The sequence below is a fragment of the Abramis brama genome (assembly GCF_963993115.1).
Source record: "Abramis brama genome assembly, chromosome: 14".
Classification (NCBI taxonomy): domain Eukaryota; kingdom Metazoa; phylum Chordata; class Actinopteri; order Cypriniformes; family Leuciscidae; genus Abramis; species Abramis brama.
The window spans coordinates 20,014,194-20,041,762 of record NC_139976.1 but is presented as its reverse complement, the minus strand read 5'-3'; the positions used below and the strand labels follow the sequence as shown (position 1 = coordinate 20,041,762).

The following is a 27,569-nucleotide window of genomic DNA, read 5'->3' as shown; positions in this document are numbered from 1 at the left end:
GACGAAGATGGACAATGAAAAAAAAAAAAAGCACCCCCCTCTAGATAATGCTGACATTGATTATACACCGAGTTGTTGTCGACAGCATAATCACCTGACCTGGGACTTGATGATATCCTGTGCCTTATCACTGCTTAATCAGTTAATCATTCATATTCCTGAATCTGTATTAAATTTGAGAAATGTAACTGATTTCCAATCAGTTTAGCTTGTTTCCACTGAAACACAATAACAAAAAACATCTTGTGTTTATTAAGAAAGTGACTGACATGGCTATTTTGTTATATTTAAAGAGATTAAGGTCTACATAAGGTGAATCTGCAGCTTTAAAGGGATAGTTCAGCCCGAAATGAAAATTCTGTCATCATTTACTCACCCTCAAGTTGTTCCAAACCTGTATGAATTTCTTTCTTCTGCTGCACACAAAAGAAGATAGAGTGAAGAATGTTGGCATCCAGACAGTTGATGGTAGCCATTGACTTCCATGGTATTTATTTTCTACTATGGAAATCAATGGCCACCATCAACTTTCTGGTTACCAACATTCTTTAAAATATCTTATTTTGTGTTCAACAGAAGAAAGAAACTCATACAGGTTTGGAACAACTTGAGGGTGAGTAAATGATGACAGAATTTTCATTTCGGGCTGAACCATCCCTTTAAAGAAAGTTCTTTTATTCTACATGATAAACTTGTTACTTGAACGCTATGTAGTTTCACAGAAAATGAACTGAGATATAGTTAATGGCTATAGCTCATAAGTGTTTGTTCCTCTTCATGAAGTCATGAGTTTAGCTCCAACACCTGCATGGAAGTTTCCATTGATCCTAATGACCTTGATTAGCTTGATTAGCTGCTTCAGGTGTGTTTAATTAGGGCTGGAGATAAAATCGGACACCCCTGCCATAGTGATTTCTTTTGATATTGAAGCATTAATAGATTTTAGAAAAATAAATGAAATAATCAGAATTTAACGATACTTTAATCATAGTTAGAATATTTTGTGTTCAGCAACTTTTTTTAAAAAGTGAATTGTATTGTGTTTAGTATATTAACATTCTTGAATGTGGCAACTGAATTGACTTGTTCTCGAGTAACATCATGCTTTCTTTTTCAGATTTCAGAGAACCCAAAGGAAAAGAGGCAGTAGTCTGATGTATGACAGATTTTTAAAAACCTGAACCGTTGGACCACCTGTAGTTATGACATCAGACTTCTGAAGCCAATTTTATTTTTAAAGGTTGAAATGCTTTTGTCCTGTTTCTCCCCCTTTCTTTTTTAAAGAATGATCTTTTAATATATTTTTGTCATTGATTGATTGAATAAAATAAATTAACTCAACTGCTGGAAATGTGTCATTTATATTTTAAAAGGTTAATTTTAATATTTTAAAAGGACGCATCATTGAAGTGTAGTTGAAATATTAATGTTGTTTCAACATTAACTTAGTACATCAGATGGCAACATTGGTTGACATTCCTTTTCAGTTGTATTTTCTGTGTTTCAACCGAATCAACATCACATTGTAACATTGATCAAACCATATTACCAAAGATTATTTCTGTTAATTTCAGTGTTGATTCAACAGCAGTGATGTAGATTCAACATCATAGTGTAACGTTGATTCATCAATATTACCATCGATTTATTTTAGTTAATTTCAGTGTTGATTCAATAGCAGTGATGTAGATTCAACATCTTAGTGTAACGTTGATTCAATATTACCATTGATTATTTGTGTTAATTTCAGTATTGATTCAGCATCGGTGATGTAGAATCAATCATAGTGTAATGTTGATTCAGTAGCATTACTATTGATTTTTTGTTCAACAGTTTCAACATTAACTGAGGGTGCAAAAGTGATGTTGATAAAAAAATCACTTTGTAATGTTGAATCAATACTATTACCGTTGATTTTTGGTTGAAATCTCAACATTGCTTCAGCATTAACTGAGGGTGCAAGAGTGATGCAAAAACAACATCACTTTGTAATGTTGAAGCAATATTAACACCATTGATTTGTGATTGAAATCTGAACATTATTTCAATATTAACCGAGGGTGCAAAAGTGACATTGAAACAACATCACTTTGTAATGTTGAAGCAATATTAACACCATTGAATTGTGATTGAAATCTGAACATTATTTCAATATTAACCGAGGGTGCAAAAGTGACATTGAAACAACATCACTTTGTAATGTTGAAGCAATATTAACACCATTGATTTGTGGTTGAAATCTGAACATTATTTCAATATTAACTGAGGGTGCAAGAGTGATGGTAAAACGATACTGGTTACTAAACGTAACCTCGGTTCTCTCTAGAAGAGGGAACGAGTATTGCGTAAGCTAGCTTACGCTACGGGTAAAGTCATCTTTTCTCGAGATATGAAGCCAAAAAATTATCCTTAATTTTGTATTTATTGTCAACGCAGTGCAGCGGCTAGCAGAGCTAGAGTGGGCTATCTTGCGCGCTCATTGGCTGCCGCGCGGCAACTGCTTTAGCCTACCAGTGAGCCAGGCGTGACGCGTCACAGCCCGCCAGAAAGGGCGGTGGCAGAGCGTATAAAAGGAGGGCTCGGAGGCTAAATCTCTGGTTTCTGTCGACTGAAGCGACATGAGCTCGTGGCGCGAGCACGGCAGGTTACGCAATACTCGTTCCCTCTTCTAGAGAGAACCGAGGTTACGTTTAGTAACCAGTATCGTTCTCTTACGAGAGGTTCTCTCGTATTGCGTAAGCTAGCTTACGCTACGGGAACTCTTTGTCCACGCCGCGCGCGCCTAGCATCCACACATAACTCCCGGGGAAGCCCGGGGAGCACTGAAGGTGGGAAAAAAGGTGGCCAGTCGAGCGGGCCAACACATATTCATAAGCACACATAGGGGAATTAGAACGGCACTGCCGGTCTACACATCTACTGACACAACCCTTATTGGTGCAGCTCAACCAGGAGAGCTAAATCGAGTAACTAGCCCGCGCGCAGAAGTCTGAGCAGGGCATACACACGACTTAGACTGATAGAAGTTTAGCCTGCAGGGCGGGAACTTCCAGGTTATAGAACCTAACAAATGTAGAGGGGGAGGCCCAGCCCGCCGCCGTACAAATGTCATGAATGGAAATTCCACTGGACCACGCCCACGATGAGGCCATGCCTCTGGTGGAATGAGCCCGGATGCCCAAAGGGCACTGCAGGTTTTTGGACGCATAAGCTGCTGCAATAGCGTCCACTATCCATCTGGACAGACTGTGTTTCGAGGCGGCGAGACCCTTGGTGCACCCTCCAAACGAAACAAAAAGCTGCTCCGAGCGCCTGAAGGCGGCGGAGCGCGTGACGTAACACCTTAAAGCCCTAACGGGGCAAAGGAGGTTACTATCAGCCTCGCTGCCAGAAGTCGGCAGGGCTGAAAGGGAAATGACCTGTGATCTGAAAGGAGTGCCCAACACTTTGGGGACATAGCCGTGCTTCGGTTTGAGAATGACTAAGGAGTCATTAGGTCCAAACTCAAGACACGCTGCGCTAACTGATAGCGCGTGTAAGTCACCCACGCGTTTCACTGAAGCCAGAGCTATCAGAAACACGGTTTTGAACGTCAGGTATTTCAACCCCACAGAGTCCAAAGGTTCAAAGGGATGAGCTTTTAGGGCCTCTAGGACCAAAGACAGATCCCAGATAGGGACCGAGGGTGGCCACGGAGGATTCAATCTCCTGGCACCTCGGAGGAAGCGGGTAATGAGTTCATTCCTTCCTAATGCGCAGTCGCGCGCCGAGTCGGCGAACGCAGCAATAGCCGCAACATAAACTTTGAGCGTGGAGGGGGACCTGCCCGCGTCCAGAAGCTCTTGAAGGAAGCCCAAAACTCGTGGAACCCCACAAGACTGAGGGTTTAGACTCTTTCCCGCGCACCATTTGTTAAACACAGACCATTTAGACGCATAGAGCCGCCTCGTAGAGCTGCAGCGAATAGCCCCGTATTACAGTGTCCAGCACCCATTTCGACACGCCCGGGATAGCCTCCCATGCTTTTGCACTCATGGCTAGGGGTCAAATAGCCTCTAGGTCCCGCCCGCTGAACTGCGCGGGAAGGGGGACTCGAAGCGGCGAAAGCGCGGTGCGCGCGCTGTCGATGCTGGGGGACGGGGGCTCGCTGATAGCGACAACCGGCTGAACAGCGCTCAGAAACACGGTCCCTAGGGACTGAGAGCGTGCTGTCATGGGCAGCCCATGGCGCTAAGGCGGCGTGGGCATGAAAGTGTTTACAAGCGAGTGTGAGCGCTCGTAAGCGGGCACGGGACTCTTTTTCACAACACGGCCGGTGGCAGGGGGTTTTATGAGATCTGATCCCCGAATATGTGAGACAGAGCGGGCAGTGTGTAGGCGTGGGCACTGGGAAGTGGGCACATTTCCTACATTTAACACTCGAGCGGCGTAAGCACGCTTTATGTGAGTGTGCTCTGTGGGATACACAGGGGAGATCATGCTTGTGTGTAGAAATGAACACTGGGGTGTGGGCATGTTTACTACACTCATAACACTGTCGGCGCGAGCCGGATAACCAGACTTTATGCTCTTTTTGCGATTTATCTGGGTCGCCGTAAAAACGGCGTTTGAGTGCAGGCGAGCGAGTTGAGGCACTGGCTCGTTGGCTGCGGTGAACACTACTGCAATAGCCTTTTCTAAGGGGACTGGCAGAGGTAAACAGATGAGCTTTGACGGTGGTCCGGCCGCAGCGGGACTCAGCCGTCTTTTCCTCCCTGCGTGTGCTAGGAGGACTTCGCAGGCTCAGGTTTCAGCGAAACCTTAGGCCGGGGGCCCCGCGGGGGAAGCGGCCTGTGCTGGCTGGTTGAACGCGACCTGGGGCGGCCACGCTGACGCTGCTGCGAAGGCGGAGGACGAGACGAGCGCTGTGTAGAGCTGCGTGCAGGAGGCTGCACTCTTAGAAGAAAAGGTTCTATATAGAACCTTAAAAGGTTCTATCAGGTGCTACGTATTTGGAACCCCTAAAAGGTTCTATATAGAACCCTTTTTAAGGGTTCAATCAAAAGAACCCTTTAGGGTTCTTTGTAACCAGGAAAAAGGTTCTATATGGAATATACTTATATACTTTGTTCTATATACTTTGTCATTCATTATCATTTGTTTTGTCCTTTCCGGATTAAATATTTCATATTATTGACAAACATCAAGACCCTAAAATGTAAAAATGTAATTCACATGAAAAAGTCACCCATGAATACTGAAAAAAAGCACACCCAAAGTGCATAGAACTAGTAATTTATTTATATTAACAAAAATAATTACTATTACTGAAAGAATGCTACTGTAATTTCAAGTATTTTTAAATGTACAAATCAACATTAAAACATCAACCATTTAAAAAATATCTCATAAATAATGAAAATAGAGTTTCACCTACATCTACATATTACAAAATAAGTCCATAAAATGTACAAAATTATATTAATCTATCACTAATAAATAATGCAGATATACAGATTCATCTAAATTCCCATCAGTGTTAGAACAACATCAAGTCACTCAAAACTACAAATCCATATTAATATAACTCACAATGGAAATATACAGATATAGAAGTACTTCAAATCTACAAATTTACATTAATATCACTCATAAAGAATTGTAATTACAGATTCAAATTCAATCAGCATTTCAGAATAACATCAATCGCCTCATATTTACAAATTTACATTAGCACTATTCATGACATATCAAAGTATTATGATAATTGATTATACATTTTGAGCAGTGGGACAGACAGTTTTTTTTTTTTGGCTGCTGGAGAGTTTAAACAGGTAGTGCTCAACAAAATTCATTGTGTGAGTGATATGCTTGGGGTATTCCACACTGAATACGAAATAAGTAGCAAAGAGGCACTCCATTGCCTCCATCACTGGTTGATGGTTTGGAGCCATTTGCAGACATCATCTGTAATCCTGAAAAGGAAAACAGAAAGTTACTATTAATTTCACATCATGCACATGTCACTACTTTATTAACCTCTTAGTCTACCATGAAAAAAAGTAAAGTTGTATTCTGTAAATGTAAATATTAAAGTAAATATTAGTGGAATTTCTAAATAATTTATTGATTTTTCATATAAAATCGCCTAAAACTTTAAAATGAACAATCATGATGCGTATGTAAATTTCTCAAAAACAAATCTTCTACAAAAAGCATTAAACAAATTTGTATTTGAACAGGCAATTTAAAAATGTTGCTGAGGGAAAAAGGCTCCAGCCTCCCCACAACCCTAAAGAGGAAAAGTGATTTAGGGAATTAATGGATGAAGGGGGATAAGAACATGTGAATAGACCCTAATAGGCCTTTATCGCATCACAATAGAACGCCGGAAGTAGCCGCGAAAAATTGCTGAAGCAGTGTACTGCGTCTTCCGGTTATTGCGTTCACCATGGCTGCCTGTTAATTATCACTGGACTACTTCGCTCTCGCATCTCCCAAAAGTTTCTTTTTTTGTTTGTTTTCTTGATTCCATTTTAATGGTTTAATTAAATTGTTATAACCAATTATTTAAAATGTAATGATTTATCAAAACTTTCTTAAAAGGTTAAACCAAACTTTTATTTTGACGGGTTGCCGTGCCGTCTCTCTGTGTTTTATGATATGACGATAGTTTTTCTCAAATGAAGCTAAAATGCTGCTGAAGTGACTCTCAGAGCGGCTGTTTTGATGAAGTGCATTAATGTCCTCATATAACGTTAGGCTGAAAACATCGCGAGCGTCATGCGTGTCTCAGTGTGTGTGTGTGTGTGTGGTAAATAAAACAGCGCGTCTGTGCCATTCATTCACAGAGACACGCAGAACTGCTTGATTCCTATTTAAATAGTCTTTATGCGGTTTAATATTGACAGACAGTGGTCTATATCGCGATTTTATTTAAGTTTACTGACCTACTTTTCAGGTAGCTAAGTAACCACCGGAAGTGCGAGTACACTGCTTGGCGATTTCGAACGTTCCGAAACCAGGAAATGAGATAAAGGCCTAAGCTGTGTCTGAAATCGCTCCCTATCCACTATATAGTGCACTATTTAGGGTGTCGGCCATTTTGTAGTGGTGTCCGAATTCTGAGTGAACGACATCATTCCCTACATTCGTTCACTACTTTTACCCACAATCCTCTCTGAATTCGAGTGTACATCCGATGTACACTTGCTGAGACACTAGCTGTGTCTGAAACCGCTCACTCGTTCACTCATTCACTAATCCCTGCATAGTGAATGGCAGTTGAGTGCACTACATCAGCAAAGAGTGAACGAAAATGAGTGAGCGAATTCGGACGCTGACATAATTATCACACGCCAGAGAGCTCGGACAATTTCGTCATAAACATTACCTACCCATCTTTAATATTTCCTTTTTTGGCTGTATGAATTGTATGTAACAATTGTATGTATGTATTTTTCACGTTTATTGCGTTATTTGATAAAAAAAAAAGATAATAAAAACACTTATCATATTTATTTACTTTTTACATTTATATGTGAAAATAAAAGAGATCAAAACACTACACAGCACATTTGTTTATTCAAATATAGATATAACGGTATATATATAAATAAATAACCAGGCATCTGGTCTTATAAATGATTGTTTTCTATCTCGCGTGCGCCGTTGCCATGGTGACATTTTTGTTTATTTTTCATTCGCGCTCTATCGCCTTATCGTGTTGGATTGTGGGAAATAGTGTCTCAGCAAGTGTACATCGGATGTACACTCAAATTCAGAGAGGATTGTGGGTAAAAGTAGTGAACGAATGTAGGGAATGATGTCGTTCACTCAGAATTCGGACACCACTACAAAATGGCCGACACCCTAAATAGTGCACTATATAGTGGATAGGGAGCGATTTCAGACACAGCTTCTATTTCCCACAATCCAACACGATAAGGCGATAGAGCGCGAATGAAAAATAAATATGACTGACGGCAACAATGTCACCATGGCAACGGCGCACGCGAGATAGAAAACAATCATTTGAAGGACATTTAACTATCCTTTGACTGACTGGAAACCCCGCGAAAGTAATGAAAGTAATATTTAAATAACGGAGGGGTTTTTTTTGACAGTTTTATGTATGTATGTATTTATTTATATATATACCGTTATATCTATATTTGAATAAACAAATGTGTTGTGTAGTGTTTTGTTCTCTTTTATTTTCACATATAAATGTAAAAAGTAAATAAATATGACAAGCAAGTCTTTTTAAAAAAAATCAAATAACGCAATAAACGTGAAAAATATATACATACATACAATTCATTCAGCCAAAAAAAGGGATAGTTCACTTTAAAATGAAAATTCTGTCATCATTTACTCACCCTCAAGTTGTTTCAAACCTGTATGAATTTCTTTCTTCTGCTGAACACAAGGGAAGATATTTTGAAGAATGTCAGTAACCAAACAGTTAACTGGAACCATTGACTTTCATAGTATTTTTTTTTTCCTACTCTGGAAGTCAATGGTTCCAGTTAACTGTTTGGTTACTGACATTCTTCAAAATATCTTCCCTTGTGTTCAGCAGAAGAAAGAAATTCATACAGGTTTGAAACAACTTGAGGGTGAGTAAAGGATGACAGAATTTTCATTTTAAAGTGAACTATCCCTTTAAGCTGTGTGTGCTTTAGAAACAGCCGGACCCTGGCCTGCTTCCAGTTCCTCTTAGACACCACTTGACTAGAACATCAAATAATCATTCATAAAGTTTGAAAAGGTTGAAGTGAATCACAATAGTGTTCACATTGGGCTGTTTACAATTATCTAGCATCATAAAAGCATTCTGAGCCGAAGTGCGAGTACATTTAACCACTAGCTGCAGGGGCGGTTCTAGGATTTCACCTTTGGGGGGGTCGATCAGTAAACAAGAGAGAATGATAAACTTTACTGAAGAAGCAGCACTGGCCTGATCATTCAGATAGCTGATTATAGTTTTAGGGGGGCTGAGACTAAAAATATGGGGGTTGAAGCCCACCTAAAAAGGGTCTAGAACCGCCCCTAAGCTGAACGCACAAGCGCTCTGTTCTGTTCTGTAGGGCTGTTCTTCATGACCATTTGAGTGTGCGGTCAAAAACTAGCTTAGAGCACTATCTGCAGTTAAAAACTAACTTAAGCTTAGGATCAGAAAACACAAAATGTAACAGTTTGCAACAAGCACAACACAACTTACCGATGTAAGGCAACTTGTGACACTGTCGCGGTTCAGGCTCTTTCGTATTTTAGTGTAAATCCGCTGTAGAAACATTGACAACTTCATTACTAATGGGTTTAAAGCTTATAACAAGTAAATTACTTAAAAAAACGATGTATTTCTCTGACTTACCACAACAATATTTCCGTCAGACCGTCAATTTAAATTAGCAGACGGGGATCAGTCTCCTATCGACCGTTGGAATTCAAAAACGTGACGTGCACTGCACTCGCGAGACAGCGCTGCGTGAATATGCTCGTGCAAATGGAAACAAATTGTTTACTTTGTAAAATTAATGAAAATAATGAGTTTATTACTTCTTTTTGTTTATGTTTGCTGTTCAACAGATAAAAAATTTAAATCCATAATGCAAAATTGTTTAGTTGTGGTACAATAATTTCACATAAATGACAAAGAATGAAATGAAAGAGCAGCAAACAAGGCTAAGACAAGACGAAAGCCTATTCAGCTATAAATGGCTTAGAATGAGCCCTTATGTATGTTTTTGTACTGAGTAATTTCTTGTTATGATGATAATGATGATGATGATGATGACGATAAGGTCAATATAGGGGTGTGCGATATAGCTAAAACGTCTGCGATAATATCGTATTTTTTGTTTTAACGATGTGCGCTTTAACATTATCAAGTATATTTCAAAAACTAAACAAATCGTGCCTACAGAGTGCACACATCTAGGCTAATGTAAAGTTACATGATGAAGTCTAGTTATACTAGTGCGCGTGTGCATTTTGAGTGCGTTCTTTCACTGCATTATTCAGTGTATTCAAATGCATTTATGAATGCATGTGAATGATCACAAAATTCAAGATATGGGGGTTAGAAAATGTATATATTTATATAATTTTATGTAGTTAATCAATATCACATGAAGAGTGCCATTTCAGTTTTTCTCCTCCAAAAATCAGCATGATTAAAATGTGATATTAAGTAACTGCAACAGTTTAATAAACAATAATTTAATTACAACTACAAAATGTTGCAGAATAATGTAATATATGAATGAATAGCCTAAAGAACCTTTGTGCCAAAAGGGTTCTTTCTTGTCATTATATAACCTTTTTAGCATAAAAGGTTCTTTGGAGTTGAGTAAAGAACCCTATGGTTCTATATAGAACCCCAATGAACCCTTTTTTCTAAGAGTGTGTGTGTGAGAGCGGCCTGCAGCAGAACTCGAGCGATGAGGCAGGAAGAGATTCATGGCCTGCAATGCCTTCTGTACCTCCGAGAAACGATCCACGAGGCCACTCACTGCTGGGCCGAAGAGGCCAGTGGGGGAGAGAGGGGCGTTGAGAAAAACGGACCGCTCGGATTCACCCATGTCGGCGAGCGTTAGCCACAGGTGGCGCTCTGTAACCGTGAGCGAGGCCATGGAACGTCCGATAGCTTGTGCTGCTATCTTGGTAGCGCGAAGGGAGAGATCCGTCGCGCTGCGCAGGTCAGTCAAGGCGGTTTGACTCGGGCCCTTCTCGTCCAGCTGGCGGAGAAGATCAGCTTGGAGACACTGGAGAACCGCCATTGTGTGCAGGGCGGAAGCAGCTTGTCCAGCGGCGGAGAAGGCGCGGCTGACAAACGCTGAAGTAGTCCTGCAGGCTTTAGACGGGAGGGCAGACTTTGAGCGCCATCTCGCGGATAGGGGGCAAAGGTGCGCTGCAACCGCCTGTTCAACTGGAGGGATCTGGTTATATCCCTTCTCTGCGGCTCCGTCCACGTGTGAAAGAGTCGACGAGACCGGGGAGCGGAGTCTAGCGGAGACAGGAGCGTTCCACGACTTGGAAAGTTCAGCGTGGAGCTCGGGCAGAAAGGGTGCTGGCCTGGATGCTGGCGCTTGACGGCGGCTGGGCAGAAAGAACCCGTCGAGCCTATTCGGTGCGGGCACCTTAGGCGGGGACCATTCGAGGCCCAGGTGTTCGACAGCCATGGTGAGGAGGCGGAGAAGCTCGGCGTCCACACTGGCGTGGGTCCTGCCAGACTCCCGCGTCGAGGAAGAGGCGGAGCGGAGAGAACCGGACCACTCTTCGCTGTCTGACGCCAGTAGAGAACAGCTGTCCAGGATGGCGTCCTCATCCGCTTCATCCCCTGAGGCGACGGCATCGTGGGCGGAAGCCGGCGGCTGCGCGTCGGGAAGCGGGGGCGGAGAGGGAGAGAGCGAGGTTCGCGGGAGAGGCTCCGGCGAAAACCTGGCTTGAGTCTCGGGCTCCGGTGGTCTCTGAGAGCGGCGCTTCTTCTTACGCGGCCCAGAGACAGGAGGAGCGGTGTCTGCGTTGAACAAGGCGAGTCGAGCCCGCAGGGTCGACATCGGCAGCTCTTCGCAGAATTCGCAGCCACCCGAAGACATGGCGGTGGCTGCATGGTCACGTCCCAGGCAGAGAGCGCAGATCACGTGGCGGTCCCTGTCGCTGAGATGAGAGCGGCACAAGCCGCAGGAAACACGAGGCATTTTGCAACAAACGCCTCTGCTCTTTTAGTAAGTGTCGCGAAGCGAACACACACACAAACACACAAGAAGCAAAGTAAGGATATTGTCGCCGGATAGCGAAGCAGGCACGGCAGGCTGAAGGCGGCGAAGATTCGTCCGCCTTCCTCAGGTGCTGTCCTAAGCTTGCTGGGCGCTTGATTCGACGGCGGCGGCTTCTCTCAGAGTGCAGCGATGCGAAGAGCTTCGCTGAAGAGACAGAAATCAGAGATTTAGCCTCCGAGCCCTCCTTTTATACGCTCTGCCACCGCCCTTTCTGGTGGGCTGTGACGCGTGAGGGCGCGCGCGCCCTCATTGGGCGTGACGTCACGCCTGGCTCACTGGTAGGCTAAAGCAGTTGCCGCGCGGCAGCCAATGAGCGTGCAAGATAGCCCGCTCTAGCTCTGCTAGCCGCTGCACTGCGTTGACAATAAATACAAAATTAAGGATAATTTTTTGGCTTCATATCTCGAAAAAAGATGACTTTACCCGTAGCGTAAGCTAGCTTACGCAATACGAGAGAACCTCTCGTAAGAGAACAACATCACTTTCTAACGTCATTTCAATGTAATCAGCGTTGACGCATCAACACTGACTCAACATTGCTTCAACAAGAAAAAGAGGAAAACATAAAGGAGATTTAAGCAACGTTTGCTTGTGGGTGATTTTTTTATATATAAAATGAAGAAATTAAAGTGCCCCTATTATGGATTTTTGAAAATGACCTTTCAAGTAGTATGTAACATAGCTCTAAGTGAATGAACACATACTGCGAAGTTTTAAATCTGAAAGTGCATAGTATATAAAGTTATTGTCTTTAAAAAAATAAGAGTCGACTCTGAGTCAATGGAATTAATCGTTTTTCAATCGAGTCATAAGCCGTTTCGTTGTGACGTCAAGACGAAACATTAGCATATTGCCTGCCCACTTATAGCTTGCGCAGACACCAGGGAAAACTTGAACGCCCTCAAACTGGCAGCTGATTCCTGTGGATACTGGATTAACATCATGTTGAGAAGATGGCACTGTGCTCTACAATGTGAAGGTAAAGCCATTTATTTTTCACTGCCCAAGGACGAGTATGTGAAGAATCAGTGGTTAAAATTAATCTTTACCATGATACCACAGCAGTATAATCCTAAACTTTTGCTGTGTTCCCTTTATTTTACTGACGTCTTCTTGTCAAATCTCGGAGTTCAGTGCAGGATTCTCAAACCGCTTGCTCTTGAAATATGGTGTTCAAAAAACTTAGTTTTGAGTTTTATATAACTGTCTTGCTGAAATACTTAGCTAATCAGTTGTGGGCCACTATTACCTAAAACTGTGTCTATTAATGCAGATTGTCTGTCATTCTCACTACTTTGAGGAAAGATTAATCATGGAGCAAGATTTGTTTTACCAACGTTTATGTTACATCAGTCATTCACGCAAGAGCTCGGCTAATGTATGCACTGTTATTGATACAGTTTCCACATGTTCACCGCAATAAATTAGAAAAATACTTGGGAAATAAATAAGTACAAGTAAAAGAATCGGTTTGTTGATGGACATGTACTTGTTAATGCTTATGGTGAGGAATTAAAGTTGCAACATCTCAAACTGAGTAATGTATCACTGAGAAACGTCCTGCTCGAGTTGTCCTTGCGATGGAGGTTCGGGTTGAATGAATAGTTCTTCAAGTGTTTCATCATCGGACGCATGCTCGGATTGATATGGTAAAATCTACATCATTGTTCGTTACTTTGTTTAGTTTACGGTGTAGGAAGTCTCAGGACAAGCAGAGATGATGACGTTGTTATGGCAATGGGCGTTTTTGTTTTCGCCAAGCGCGCTGTACACGGTAAACCAACCACAATAAACTGAGCCGTCTGGCAAATCAGAGCAGAGTAGCTCGCAGAAAGGCGGGATTTAGAGAAATTGATTCATCTGACGAGTCGTTTGAGAATCATTGAAAATGTGGTGATGTGCAAATGTATTTTATGAGAAAATGAAACAGTTCTTTGACCTTTGATGCATGTAAACCTGTTGTAGGAGACTCCAAAACAACATTAGAAAATTTTAAAATAGCATAATAGGGGCACTTTAACAACATATTCAAGAGATGACGATTTTGGGTTTTCTTAATAAAAAATAATATCGTTAAGGAGAAAACTGTGGGTCACATTAGTAGGGTTTAAAATATAAGAACTTAAATCAACCCTAAATGTATTCACAAAATAAATGGGCAGCTGTTTCTTCAACTAGACAAAATGAGCAAGTTTCATCAATATCAAGATATTTACAGATAGATGAATTAAACATGTCACTCGTATCTTTTAAGTTGTTGCGCTTGTGATAACGCTTCGTAGGTCACATAACGTCAACATGGCAGATGTCCGGTTCACATTCATACTTAACGAGATCAGGCTATATAGTACTTACTCTTTTAGCACTTGTTAAGTAAGTACTTATTGAAAATAAGTACCTACTCAGTTAGTATGCGATTTCGAATGCAGCCAGAGATTCTGGTCTCTCAACTGAGGTTGTAGAGACCATACTTCACTCCTTAGCTCCATCCACGAGGAAACTATACGCCCTGAAGTGGAGAGTGTTTCCTTCTTGGTGTAGTTTATGACAATTGGATCCAGTTAATTGCCCTGTAGGTTCGATACTAGAGTTCCTTCAAGATCGCTTTTCGTCAGGGTTATCTCCTTCCACACTGAAGGTGTATGTTGCGGCCATAACAGCTTACCATTTCCCCTTGGGTGGATTATCCGTAGGGAGAGATCCTCTGATAACACATTTCCTTCGTGGTACCCTGAGGCTGAGGTCTGCAGTTCGTACCAGAGTTCCAGCCTGGGACCTGGCACTGGTTTTAGAAGGTTTATCTGAAGCTAGAAAAACTGACCGGGAAAAACTGAACCTCATCTGTCCAGTTTGAGCACTCAACACTTACGTCCACAGAGCAGCCCTGTTGAGGAAGTCTGATCAACTGTTTGGGTCACCTTAGAAAAGGGCTTCCTGCATCCAAACAGACTGTTAGCAAGTGGATAGTTAAGGCTATCTCTCTTGCCTACGAGTTTCAGGCCAACCTTCACCTTTGGCCATTAGAGCCCATTCTACGAGGAGTATGGCGGCTCCAAGGCCTTAATCTCGGGGGTTTCCGTTCAAGAAGTTTGCGATGTGGACGGCTGGTCCTCGCCACTCACATTTGTCAGGTTTTATGACTTGGACATGGGTGCCCCTGGGTCTCAAGTTCTATGTTGTAACTGCAGTATTCACACGACAGATTCTTGTTCGTATAGTGTTCGGGCATTCTCGTTCCTAGAGCGTCATCGACACAGCGTGAGTTCCCTCGATAAGGGAACGTCTCAGGTTACGACTGTAACCATAATTCCCTGAGAAGGGAACGAGACGCTGCGTCACTTTGCCATACTTCCTACATCCCTGTGATCGACTTGCTTCGGCTAAATCGAAACTAACGCCTGTCAGACCGGATATGCTTTTATCCTTTCCTGGTCGTGACGTCACCTGCCCGTGACATTCACTCTCGCTATTGGCAGAACATCGACGCAGCGTCTCGTTCCCTTCTCAGAGAACTAGGGTTACAGTCGTAACCTGAGATGTTTTTTAGCTTTTAGTATGAATATGTTAGCCTTAAGATTATGAATAAACTGGTATGTCCCAAAACAATGACAAAATTCCCATTTAAGAGATGCAAGCATTCAAAACTTAGTCTTTCACTTCCACTAAAATGGATCACGGATTTTTATGACATCACTGCAGACTTCAGCTTCTCATCACATCTTCTGTCCAATAAAATGCTCTCTAGAATCTATAAATACCACCTGGCCAAAGCGACACGTCACGGAGCAATGAGCAATGTCACGGAGCAATATGGATTGGAGATGTGTGTTCGGTTGCTCAAACGCTCAAGTTTTATTTGTATGTTGGTTAAGAATGAAATGGCTAGAATTTATTCACACCTCTACTATTGAATCCAACATATCATCAGCTTCCATGGTGGAATTCACTTCCATGGTGCTGTCAATATGTCCATGGTGCTTCAATATGTCCCGCCTTAGCTTCCTGTTTCAGTGGAAATTATCTCAATGCATCATACAAAGCTGTGCGTTCCAAGGCACTTCTGTGGGCCTTTAATATAATGTACAAGAGATTAAAATAAATTTTAATGTCATGTGATGGAGTAAACATAATAACCAGTACTGATTATCTAGTTTGTTTACACACACTGGGCCCTATCTTGCACCCAGCGCAATTGACTTTGTACACCGACGCATGTATCATTCCTATTTTGCACCCGCACACAGCGGACTTTTCCCTCCACAGTCGAACGTCGGTTAACTAAGAAATACACTTGCGCTCCCGGGGGCGTTTCAGCGCAAAGAGGAGGCATGTTCCGGCGCAAACGTTCCCTCATGCTATTTTGCAGTTTTAGAAAACAATTCCGCCACTAACCGAAAAAAAATAGTTTAAAGTCAGTGGTGCGTTGAGCATGTTATTCATATGCTATTTTAAGGGCGCATGCTTGGCCATAATCAATGTAGCGTGTGCACAACGCGCATACACTTTGATTCTCTCATCTACACAGAAGCAGCAGTTCTCATTTTTGCAAATCATACATTATTACGAACGATAGATAGATAGATAGATAGATAGACAGTTTATTATAAAAGCATACATCTAGCTTATACATTGTAACGGGGCTGTTCTAGGTGGGGATTGAACCCGGGTCTATTGTGTTCAAAGTCACTGAGTTAACGGATTGAGGTAACTCCCCACTAAATGAATCCAAGAGCAGGATCTTCAACAAAAGATAATCTTTACTGATAAAAAGTACAACAAAACAAGAGAAGCCGGGCTTCCAATAAACAGTACAAAGAAAAATAGACACAAGGGTCCAAAGACTTAAACTTTAACAGACTTAGCTGGCAACAGGTAACATAGGCTCAAGACTGAACAATAAGACATGGCACAAACACACTTAAATAGGGCAAGATACAGGTGTGATGCATCAGGCATAATGAGTGGTAGTGTTCAGCAGGAGTCTGGTGAGAGGCGCCACCTGCCGACCAGGAGGAAAATAGCAGTCCAGTTAAGGGTTCCTTACAGGAGTCCCCCCTCTAAGAACGGCTCCTGACGTTCACTTGGTGGAGTCTTTTGGTGCGGTGAAAATCCGTAATGAGAGTAGGGTCCAGAATGTCTCGAGCAGGCACCCATGAGCGCTCCTCTGGGCCGTAACCCTCCCAGTCGACCAAATACTGTACTTTTCCACGGACCTGACGGGAATCCACCAACCTACGCACAGTGTAAGCTGGTTGTCCGTCGACGATACGGGCAGCTGGGGCAGGCTTGCGAGCTGGGGACAGAGAAGAACAAACAATAGGCTTTAACCGAGAGACATGAAACGTTGGGTGAATCCTCATGGACCTGGGCAGATGTAGGCGGTAGGCTACTGGATTTATCTTCCTGAGGATCTTAAAAGGACCAATATAACGTGGAGCCAGTTTGCGAGATTCCACCCGCAGAGGCAGATCTCTGGTTGCGAGCCACACCCTCTGACCTGGACGAAGCATAGGTCCCAACCTCCGACGCCGGTTCGCCTGCCTCCGCTGTTGTTGAGTGGCTTTCAGTAAAGCTGCCCGGGCCTTCTTCCAAGCCCGTTGACAATGGCGAACCAGTTGAGCAGCAGCAGGAACACATACCTCTGGTTCCTGTCCAGGGAACAAAATGGGAGGGAAACCGTACTGGCACTCAAAAGGGGACATGCCTAGGGAAGAATGGTAGAGAGTATTATGTGCAAACTCTGCCCAGACTAATCGAGAGCTCCAAGTGGTCTGATTGTCTGCTGCCAAACATCTCAAAGTCTTCTCTATCTCCTGATTCACCCTCTCTGTCTGCCCATTAGACTGGGGGTGAAAGCCAGATGACAGACTGATGTCAGATCCAATGAGGTGGCCAAATGCCTTCCAGAAACGGGAGGTGAACTGAGAACCTCTATCGGAGACAATATCCTGGGGGAAGCCATGAATCCTGAACACATGCTGCATTAGGAACTCTGCAGTCTGGCTAGCTGTGGGAAGTTTGGGTAATGGCAGGAGGTGACAGGCTTTGGAAAATCTATCCACCACCACAAGAATGACTGTATTACCTTGGGATTCAGGCAGACCTGTGACATAGTCCAGAGATATGTGCGACCAAGGATGTTTAGGGATAGGTAGAGGATGCAGTAGTCCTTGAGGGTGGGTTCTGAGCTCCTTGTTCTGGGCACACACAGTGCAAGCGGCGACAAAATCCCGGACGTCTTTTTGCAACTTTGGCCACCAAAATCTCCTCTGGATGAGCTTGCAAGTTCTAGTGGCCCCAGGATGACCAGAGGGGAGGGGAGGCATGTGCCCACTGCAACACATCAGAATGTAATCGGTTAGGTACAAAAAGACGTCCTGGTGGACCATTACCTGGATCCGACTGCTGCCGTTGGGCCTTCTTAATGGCAGCCTCAATGCCCCACTGGATAGCTGCTATTATTCTGGAGGTGGGAAGGATGGGTTCCAGTCTGGCCTCCTCCTCTGGGGAGTCAAATTGCCTCGAAAGTGCGTCTGGTTTTGAATTCTTGGAACCTGGGCAGTAAGAAAGAACAAAGTCAAACCGATTAAAAAACAGTGCCCAGCGCGCTTGGTGGGAATTCAGTCTCTTGGCCTCCCGAATGTAGGTTAGGTTTCTGTGGTCTGTCTAGATGAGGAATGGATGCTTGGCCCCTTCCAACCAATGCCTCCACTGCTCCAATGCCACCTCCTTTACTGCCAACAGCTCTCGGTTTCCAATATCGTAATTCCTCTCTGCTGCTGTTAGTCGACGAGACAGATAAGCACATGGGTGAAGCCTGTTGTCGACACTGGCTCTTTGGGACAAGACTGCCCCTACCCCCACATCAGAAGCGTCAACCTCCACCACAAAGGGCAACTCTGGGTCTGGAAGGGTTAAGATAGGGGCAGACGTAAAGAGTCTTTTCAGCTTGTTAAAAGCTTGATTGGCCTTCTCAGTCCACATGAATGATCGGGCAGACTTCTTGGTGAGTGCGGAGAGAGGTTCTGCAACAGAGCTGAAGCTTCTTATAAACCTTCTATAAAAATTGGCAAACCCAAGAAAACGTTGTACCTGCTTCACAGAATTAGGCTGAGGCCATTCCTGAACTGCTCGCACCTTGCCAGGATCCATCTGGATGTTGCCCTTGGAAACGATGAAGCCAAGAAATGGGGTTGAAGACACATGAAATTCGCTCTTTTCCAGCTTGACAAAGAGGCTGTTTAAGTAACTGGGACAGGACCTGTCGAACATGTTGAATGTGTTCTTGGTAGTTGCATGAGAAAATGAGGATATCATCAAGGTAGACAAAAACGAACTTGTTCAGCATCTCTCGCAAGACATCATTGATCAACGCCTGGAAGACAGCTGGGGCATTGACCAGGCCAAAGGGCATTACCCTGTACTCATAGTGGCCTGTCGGGGTGTTGAAAGCTGTCTTCCACTCGTCACCTTCTCGAATCCTGACCAGATGGTAGGCATTTCGGAGATCTAATTTAGTGAATATGGTGGCACCTTGCAGGATCTCAAAAGCAGAGGTCATCAGGGGCAGGGGGTAGCGATTCTTAATGGTGATGCGGTTGAGACCCCTGTAGTCGATGCAAGGCCTGAGGTCACCATCCTTCTTCTCAACAAAGAAAAACCTCGCTCCAGCAGGTGAGGTCGAAGTACGAATAAAACCATTATCCAAGGCTTCCTTGAGGTACTTCTCCATAGCAGCCCTCTCAGGGGCAGAGAGAGAGTAAAGCCTACCCCGCGGTGGGCATGCTCCAGAAACCAAGTCTATGGCACAGTCATATGGCACAGTCATATGATCTGTGAGGAGGAAGGGAGGTGGCTCGGGACTTGCTGAAGACTTCCTTGAGATCAGCATACTCTGGAGGAACTCTGGACAGTTCAGGGAGAAACACAGGAGGCATAATACTCTGGGTCTTCGAAATGGGAAGCTGCAGTGCATCCGTGGCCTGGGGAACTTGAGACGACTCAGGATGAAATGCTGGGCACTTTGTGGTGGCAGATTTGAACTGAGATACAGGTAGCCCTTGAGTGTTAGACATGTCTGGATTGAGATTGGCAGGCCACCTGGATAGTGTCGACAATGGCCCTGGGTATACCTCCAGTATCTCAGTAGAACGGCAAAAAGAAAAAGCAGAAACACAACAGTTAGTTCCCCAACCTTTAACTACACCTCTTGACCAGTCAATATTTGGGTTGTGACAAGTTAGCCATGGAAATCCAAGAACTAAGGGGAGTTCTGGTAACTGGATGAGAAAAAACTGTATTAGTTCTTTGTGACCCCCAATTTCAAACTGAATAAACAAAGTGCAGTGACTAACCTGTCCCGACCCCAGAGGTCTGCCATCGAGAGCCGTGATGGTTAGAGGTTTCTGGAGGAGCACGGATGGAATGCCCAAACATCTGGCTACATCTAGATCCAAAAAGTTCCCAGCAGCCCCAGAGTCGATGAAAGCACCAAACTGGTGATTCTGGTTGTTGTGGAAGATGGTGGCTTGGATAGTAACTCCAGAGGTTGTAGGATGAGGGAAAATATCTACTCTCGTTCCAGTTCCCCCTTTCCTGGACGAGAACTGGCTTTTCCCGACAATTCAGGACAGTTGGATCAGAAATGGCCAGACTTTCCACAGTACAGACAGCGTCGCTCCCTCATCCGTCGATCCCTTTCTGTCTGGGTTAATCTGGTTCGACCCAGCTGTATGGGTTCCTCCAGATCACTGGGTTTCCCGAGTGGTTCAACAGTATTGGAAAATTCCTGAGGACGATACACACTGGTCTCCCGACGTCGTTCCTGTTGTTGTTCTCGGAGACAATGATCTACTCTGATAGCCACCTCAATTAGGGATTCCAAATCCGGGGAAGGGTCTCTAAAAGCTAACTCATCCTTGAGTTCCGGAGACAAGGCCTGGTGGAATGTGGCCCTTAAGGCTCGCTGGTCCCATCCACTCTCTGAAGCTAGGGTACGAAACTCAATGGCAAACTCCGCCACACTTTGAGAGCCTTGAGAGAGTCGAAGAAAACGGTAGTCCACATCACCTGTGCTGGCTGGATGGTGGAAGACTCTCTTCATTTCAGCAATGAAGCTGCCACTGTTTGCAGTAAGTGGTGCCTGTTGGTCCCACAAAGCCGAGGCCCAGTCAAAAGCCTTGCCAGTAAGAAGGGTAATGATGTAAGCAACCTTGCTGCTCTCTGTGGGGAAACTGCCAGGTTGTAACTGAAATACTAGGGTGCATTGAGTGACAAACCCACGACACTTCTCAGGACTGCCATCAAATCGTTCTGGTGCTGGTAATTTGGGTTCAGACAAGGAAGCTACCACTGCTTGAGAAGGATTACCATGTGACAGCTGAGGCTCTTGAGATGAAGTCTGAAGATTAAGGTTCAGTCTTGCTGTAACAGGGCTGTTCCAGGTGGGGATTGAACCCGGGTCTGTTGTGTTCAAAGTCACTGAGTTAAGGGACTTTGTTAACAACAAAACAAGAGAAGCCGGGCTTCCAATAAACAGTATTGGTTAACCAGTATTGGTTAGAAAAATAGACACAAGGGTCCAAAGACTTAAACTTAAACTTTAACAGACTTAGCTGGCAACAGGTAACATAGGCTCAAGACTGAACAATAAGACATGGCACAAACACACTTAAATAGGGCAAGATACAGGTGTGATGCATCAGGCATAATGAGTGGTAGTGTTCAGCAGGAGTCTGGTGAGAGGCGCCACCTGCCGACCAGGAGGAAAATAGCAGTCCAGTTAAGGGTTCCTTACATACATTTACCCAAATTATCATACACCTGTTTAACCGAAGCTAATTTGGGTGTGTTTCTCCATCCCCAACATCACTTCTCTGTGTTTTACGGCCCTGACGCGAACGTCGGTCTCCTCGGCTGTGAACCGCTCCTCGCTTGCGCCTGGCAAATCCGCCGTTATAATAGGAATCCGCTTTAGAACAAGCGCGCCTGCTCTTAAAGGGAATGTGAGATGACGCTCTGATTGGTTTATTTCACGTTACGCCCAAACCACACCTATGAATAATGAAGCTACTTCAGACCAACCCATTTTAGATTTGTGTCGGGCGCAAGAGTCATTTATCCCGCCGGTATAATAGCAACAGCGCCCAAGACCCGCCCACAAAGTTACTTGCGTTTCGCGCTTGATACTTGCGTTTCAGACCGTTAAAATAGGGCCCACTATCTCTTTCGAAGGTGAAAGCTAGGGTCATTAATATGTCAGTTCCTGATTGAGCGTGTGGAAAATAGCTGGTTGTTGTGTTTTAGGAAAGTGTTAGGCAAGGGAAGCTAATTAAGCTGCTACAGCAGATAAGAATAATAACAGGGCTGATAAAGTGGGTTTTAATGACTTTGGCACAGAAACCCTTCACTGTAGTGCATCATCACAGGAATCCTTCACCAAACCTGTAATGCACACAAACTCAGCCCACACCCAAAATTCTTAGTTCCTGTTTCATTGTAGCAAGCAATCAGACATTCTGTGACTGACTCAGTCTTTCAATAAAATAGGAGACCTTTGTCACACGGGCCAAACTGTATATCAGTAATTCGATTCAAGTCCAAATACGCAAATGTGTCATTTCTCTAGCAGTTTTGTATATTTGTCAACATGTAGTTCAAAATCCTCTTAAATATTTTTGTGAACTTCATCCTCCACCACATACAATTATTATATTAATAAATAAAATGTTTAGGTAAATACACACATACACTCAGACAAGAGTCAGCGATGTGTATTTAGGCCCACAATTTAATCAGTTCTGTGTTCTGTGTTGTCTATGTAATGTGGTTGTGTTTTCCCCTGAGCTTCTCCTGTGTTCATCTGTGGATTTATATGAAAGACTTTTCAATTTTGAGCCATTCGTCTTTGTATGCTATTTTAATACAGCCACTCGTGACAATTTGTTGGCTAAAATGGTTTGATGTTTTTGTGTTTGGGTAGGTTGGGGTAAGATGGGTTTGGTGTTTTTTGAATATGAATATCATTGTTTCTGACACTTAGTCAGTCAAATCAGTTTTGAGAATGATTGATCTAATTTTGTGTCTCTGGAAAATAGAGCATTGTATTATGTTGCATATCCAAGTTTTTGTGTCTATTTGTTAATTAGGGATTAGTTTTTATTTTGAAGTGAAAAAAGATAAAAATTAGACCCTTGGGGTAAGATACCTATTATGTTAGTTGAGTGAAATCATTCTCATCATAATTTGCATTCATAATGTTACTATTATGAAATATCTTCAATTAAAATTTAAAAGGCAATTAAATAAGAAAATATCCATATGCTTGTATATAAGTCATAGAATAATTTTACCTTTCAAATTAATCTCTTTTACTGGTATTCTGCTTTGTCTGTCAACTAAATTGTCGAAATACATTTTTAAATACAATAGTTTATTTCATATTTTACATGAATATATAATATATTAATATATATACATTAATAATATATTATATATATATTATATATATATATATATATATATGTATATGTATGTATATACAGTGGGGAGAACAAGTATTTGATGCACTGCCGATTTTGCAGGTTTTCCTACTTACAAAGCATGTAGAGGTCTGTAATTTTTATCATAGGTACACTTCAACTGTGAGAGACAGAATCTAAAACAAAAATCCAGAAAATCACATTGTATGATTTTTAAATAATTAATTTGCATTTTATTGCATGTCATAAGTATTTGATCACCTACCAACCAGTAAGAATTCCGGCTCTCACAGACCTGTTAGTTTTTCTTTAAGAAGCCCTCCTGTTCTCCACTCATTACCTGTATTAACTGCACCTGTTTGAACTCGTTACCTGTATAAAAGACACCTGTCCACACACTCAATCAAACAGACTCCAAACTTTCCACAATGGCCAAGACCAGAGAGCTGTGTAAGGACATCAGGGATAAAATTGTAGACCTGCACAAGGCTGGATGGGCTACAGGACAATAGGCAAGCAGCTTGGTGAGAAGGCAACAACTGTTGGCGCAATTATTAGAAAATGGAAGAAGTTCAAGATGACGGTCAATCTCCCTCGGTCTGGGGCACCATGCAAGATCTCACCTCGTGGGGCATCAATGATCATGAGGAAGGTGAGGAATCAGCCCTGAACTACTTGGCAGGACCTGGTCAATGACCTGAAGAGAGCTGGGACCACAGTCTCAAAGAAAACCATTAGTAACACACTACGCCGTCATGGATTAAAATCCTGCAGTGCACGCAAGGTCCCCCTGCTCAAGCCAGCGCATGTCCAGGCCCGTCTGAAGTTTGCCAATGACCATCTGGATGATCCAGAGGAGGAATGGGAGAAGGTCATGTGGTCTGATGAGACAAAAATAGAGCTTTTTGGTCTAAACTCCACTTGCCATGTTTGGAGGAAGAAGAAGGATGAGTACAACCCCAACCGTGAAGCATGGAGGTGGAAACATCATTCTTTGGGGATGCTTTTCTGCAAAGGGGACAGGACAACTGCACCGTATTGAGGGGAGGATGGATGGGGCCATGTATCGCGAGATCTTGGCCAACAACCTCCTTCCCTCAGTAAGAGGATTGAAGATGGGTCGTGGCTAGGTCTTCCAGCATGACAACGACCCGAAACACACAGCCAGGGCAACTAAGGAATGGCTCCGTAAGAAGCATCTCAAGGTCCTGGAGTGGCCTAGCCAGTCTCCAGACCTGAACCCAATGGAAAATCTTTGGAGGGAGCTGAAAGTCCGTATTGCCCAGAGACAGCCCCGAAACTTGAAGGATCTGGAGAAGGTCTGTATTGTTTAAATTTGAATTTAATAAGAATTATATCAAAGTCATTCTGTAAAAGTTTATCCAGGAGTGGCTTCTTATCCCAAGTAGGGTCTAACTTACTTTTGTCAGACAGATGTGTTTTCATAAAACAACAATGGGTTGTTGAGTTTATGAAGCACATGTGACAACAAACATGTTTTAATGATTGTTTTCTCTTTAATTAGGTTTTTTTCCCACAGTGTGGGGTCTGTCATTAAAGTTCAGCAGAATCTTAGGACTAATTTCTTCCTCATGTAAATGCACGAAACTTGATTAAAGTATTTTATTAGATCAGCATATTAACAAAGGAAAGGACTCAGGTTGTCTCCTGACCATATGGAAAGCAATGGAGTGTTTTCAGTCTTGCTGGATTTCTTCATAGTGCGGCAAATTCTCAAAAGTGAAGTTGTAACCCAAAGCATAGCAGTTTTCACTGATTTAGATTCAGGGCCATAGCTGAGCGTGCACTTTCTCCAGAACTCCAAAGGCCAAGCCTGCAGCGTAAATATGCCAGCGACAGCTCAGGGTTATTTCTATACCTTTTCCGAAGGGACCTCGATGTGAAATAGACTTGCAGACTTTTTGAACCACCTTGAAGGGCCATCAGAGAATTAATTTCAAACACATTAGAAATGAGAACTGGGCTGTTCAGGACCAGGTTAATTGAGAAATATGTTTTAAACTGTATGTAAGAAGGAATCAGTAGCCCAAATTTTAGACCTCATAAGACCTCATCCTCATAACATCTAAGTATGAATTAAGAGAAGAGCTGTTTGAATATTCATATTTCCCAGATACGCAGGATGCAAAAAATCAATGCATCAAATGAGAAGGATGTCTGAATACTCAGCATTTATGGTGATTCAGTCGGCTTTCTGAAAGTGTGTTACAGATACTAAGGAAGTCTGTACTTTTTTTCTCAACCAAGTCAATTTTGTTTGTGGTTGTTGTTAGTACATCATAGGTCGAAGAACATACTGGTCATAAAAAAAATAGCAGATCATCAGATGTAGTATATTCAGAATATTACATTCCTGCATACTTAAAATGATAGTTAAACCAAAAATGTATGTATGTATGTATGTATGTATGACTGACTTCTTCTAAGGAAAATTAAGTATTTTGAAGAAAGTTGGGAACCAAACAACAATGGGAGCCCATTGACTTTCAATGTATGAAAAAAAATAAAAATAATAATACTGAGATTTTTCTCAAAATATCTTATTTTATATTCCACAGATAAAAAAGAAAGAGGTTTGGAGCGACATGGGGGTGTGCATGATGACATCATGAAACTAGAGCATAAAAGTCCCTTAATTCAGATGCACTATTTTTCTCTGAAAGGCATTAAGATACTGTAAAGAAATTTACTCTTACCATCAATACCAGCTGCTGAGTTGAAGCTATTCCTCTGACTCAGGATATCAGACTTCTGTGATCATGATTCCCGTTTTCCCTGTTCCTTTCTGAGCACATTTCTATGCTTCTGTGCGGCTTCATCTCTAGAGAAGAGATTATTCAAATGTAACATTTGTCCAGAGTGATGTGATGGCGCCCATCGATCAATGTTTTGAGTCTCTTGGCACCCAGTCAAATGGAGGAAAATAACCTTTCCATCAGAGCGAGGGTCAGATACAGTCCTTCGTGATGGAAAAGCACTTTGTCTGGTCATCTGCTGCACAACCCTGGATAGGTAATTGGAGAATTTACTCCAGACCTCTCGGTTATTGAGTTTATAAAATAAACTTGTTGAATTAAGAAGGCATTTTCTTTCAAAATATGGAAATTTCATCATGTAAATTAAATTGATTTCCCAATGCTGAAATACGTTTTGCCAATCTCCATTCCCGGCAGATACAGTATATATACTGATTTATGAGGACACTGATTGAATTAGGAAATCTTTGCATTAGTCTGCTTGTTTTTTTGTTTTGTTTTTATGTATAATTCTTGTTTATGGTTTGCATTAATGGGGATTAAATGCATGCTCTTGATGCGTACCCCCCAGGATACGCTGTACTATTATTTCACATCTTCTCTGGCCACTGCTGTTCCCTTAAAAATGAATTGCATGGGTAATGAACAATTTGAGAGGAACTCTGTTCATTTAATTAAGAGTAATGGCAGGTTTATGGCATGGTCCATGTACACAGTTATTCTTTCTTGGAGGCAAATTGAATTACTTTGACTTCCTCCCACTGCCTGAGGTAAAGATCACAAGGTTTCCTAGGAGATGATAATTAGTGTTAAATGTGGAGGATGCACAGGTCTCTGGCCCTAAACATAGATGGGACCTAATGCAAATAGCATGATTGAAAGGTTCAATTACATGCTAAATGTTTCATGCTTTGGTTTGCCTGTCTGGGCTCTATAATTAACATACTTGTAGATGCCGGTCAGGAATACAAAAATTCAAAGTTATTGTACTCTGTTGTAGAAATGAATAATGCATTTATTAAAAGTCAGAATTGTTCATTTAACTGCACAATAATTGTCATACTGTATTTGCACCATCTCCCAATGAAACAATTTGAGAAATATTTAAAAATGTTATTTCAGTTCTCTCTTAACCTCAGTATTGATGGATGTAAATAATTCACATACCAAGATTTTCTTTTAACATTGGTGGCAATAAATATGCTTTTGAAAGTATATATATATATATATATATATATATATATATATATATTGCTGACAGAAATGACAAAAAGCCTTAAACATTTAAAGTCTGTACATACTGTATCAATAAACATTGCTAATAACTTATAAATAATATAACTTATAACAAATAAATTCTTGATAAATAACTTATAAATAAATACATGTGATATTTTGTGTTCATACTATAAAGGTGCATAATTATTTAAAAGTAGCTGAAGCTTTTTTGAGTTCAAATTGAATTCAGAATATCTACATTACTCATATTATTGAGGGCAAAGCAATGAGTTTGATTGTTGACCAAATGGATGCAGCTCTTCCAT

General features: G+C 42.4%; 1 protein-coding gene across 2 annotated transcripts in view; it reads right to left on the bottom strand.

Annotated features, from left to right (window-relative positions):
- The window catches only part of LOC311096474 (uncharacterized protein), a 78,480-nt gene extending 51,261 nt beyond the window's left edge, over nucleotides 1-27,219 (bottom strand). For both annotated transcript variants that reach the window (XM_084135647.1, XM_084135648.1), the window contains exon 1: nucleotides 25,966-27,219. Coding sequence is in view for 1 of the 2 variants with exons in the window: in XM_084135648.1 (XP_083991774.1) it covers nucleotides 25,966-25,968 (3 nt within the window). In the remaining variant the exon portion in view is untranslated. The remainder of the gene's footprint in view (nucleotides 1-25,965) is intronic.
- Nucleotides 27,220-27,569: the final 350 nt, after the last annotated feature.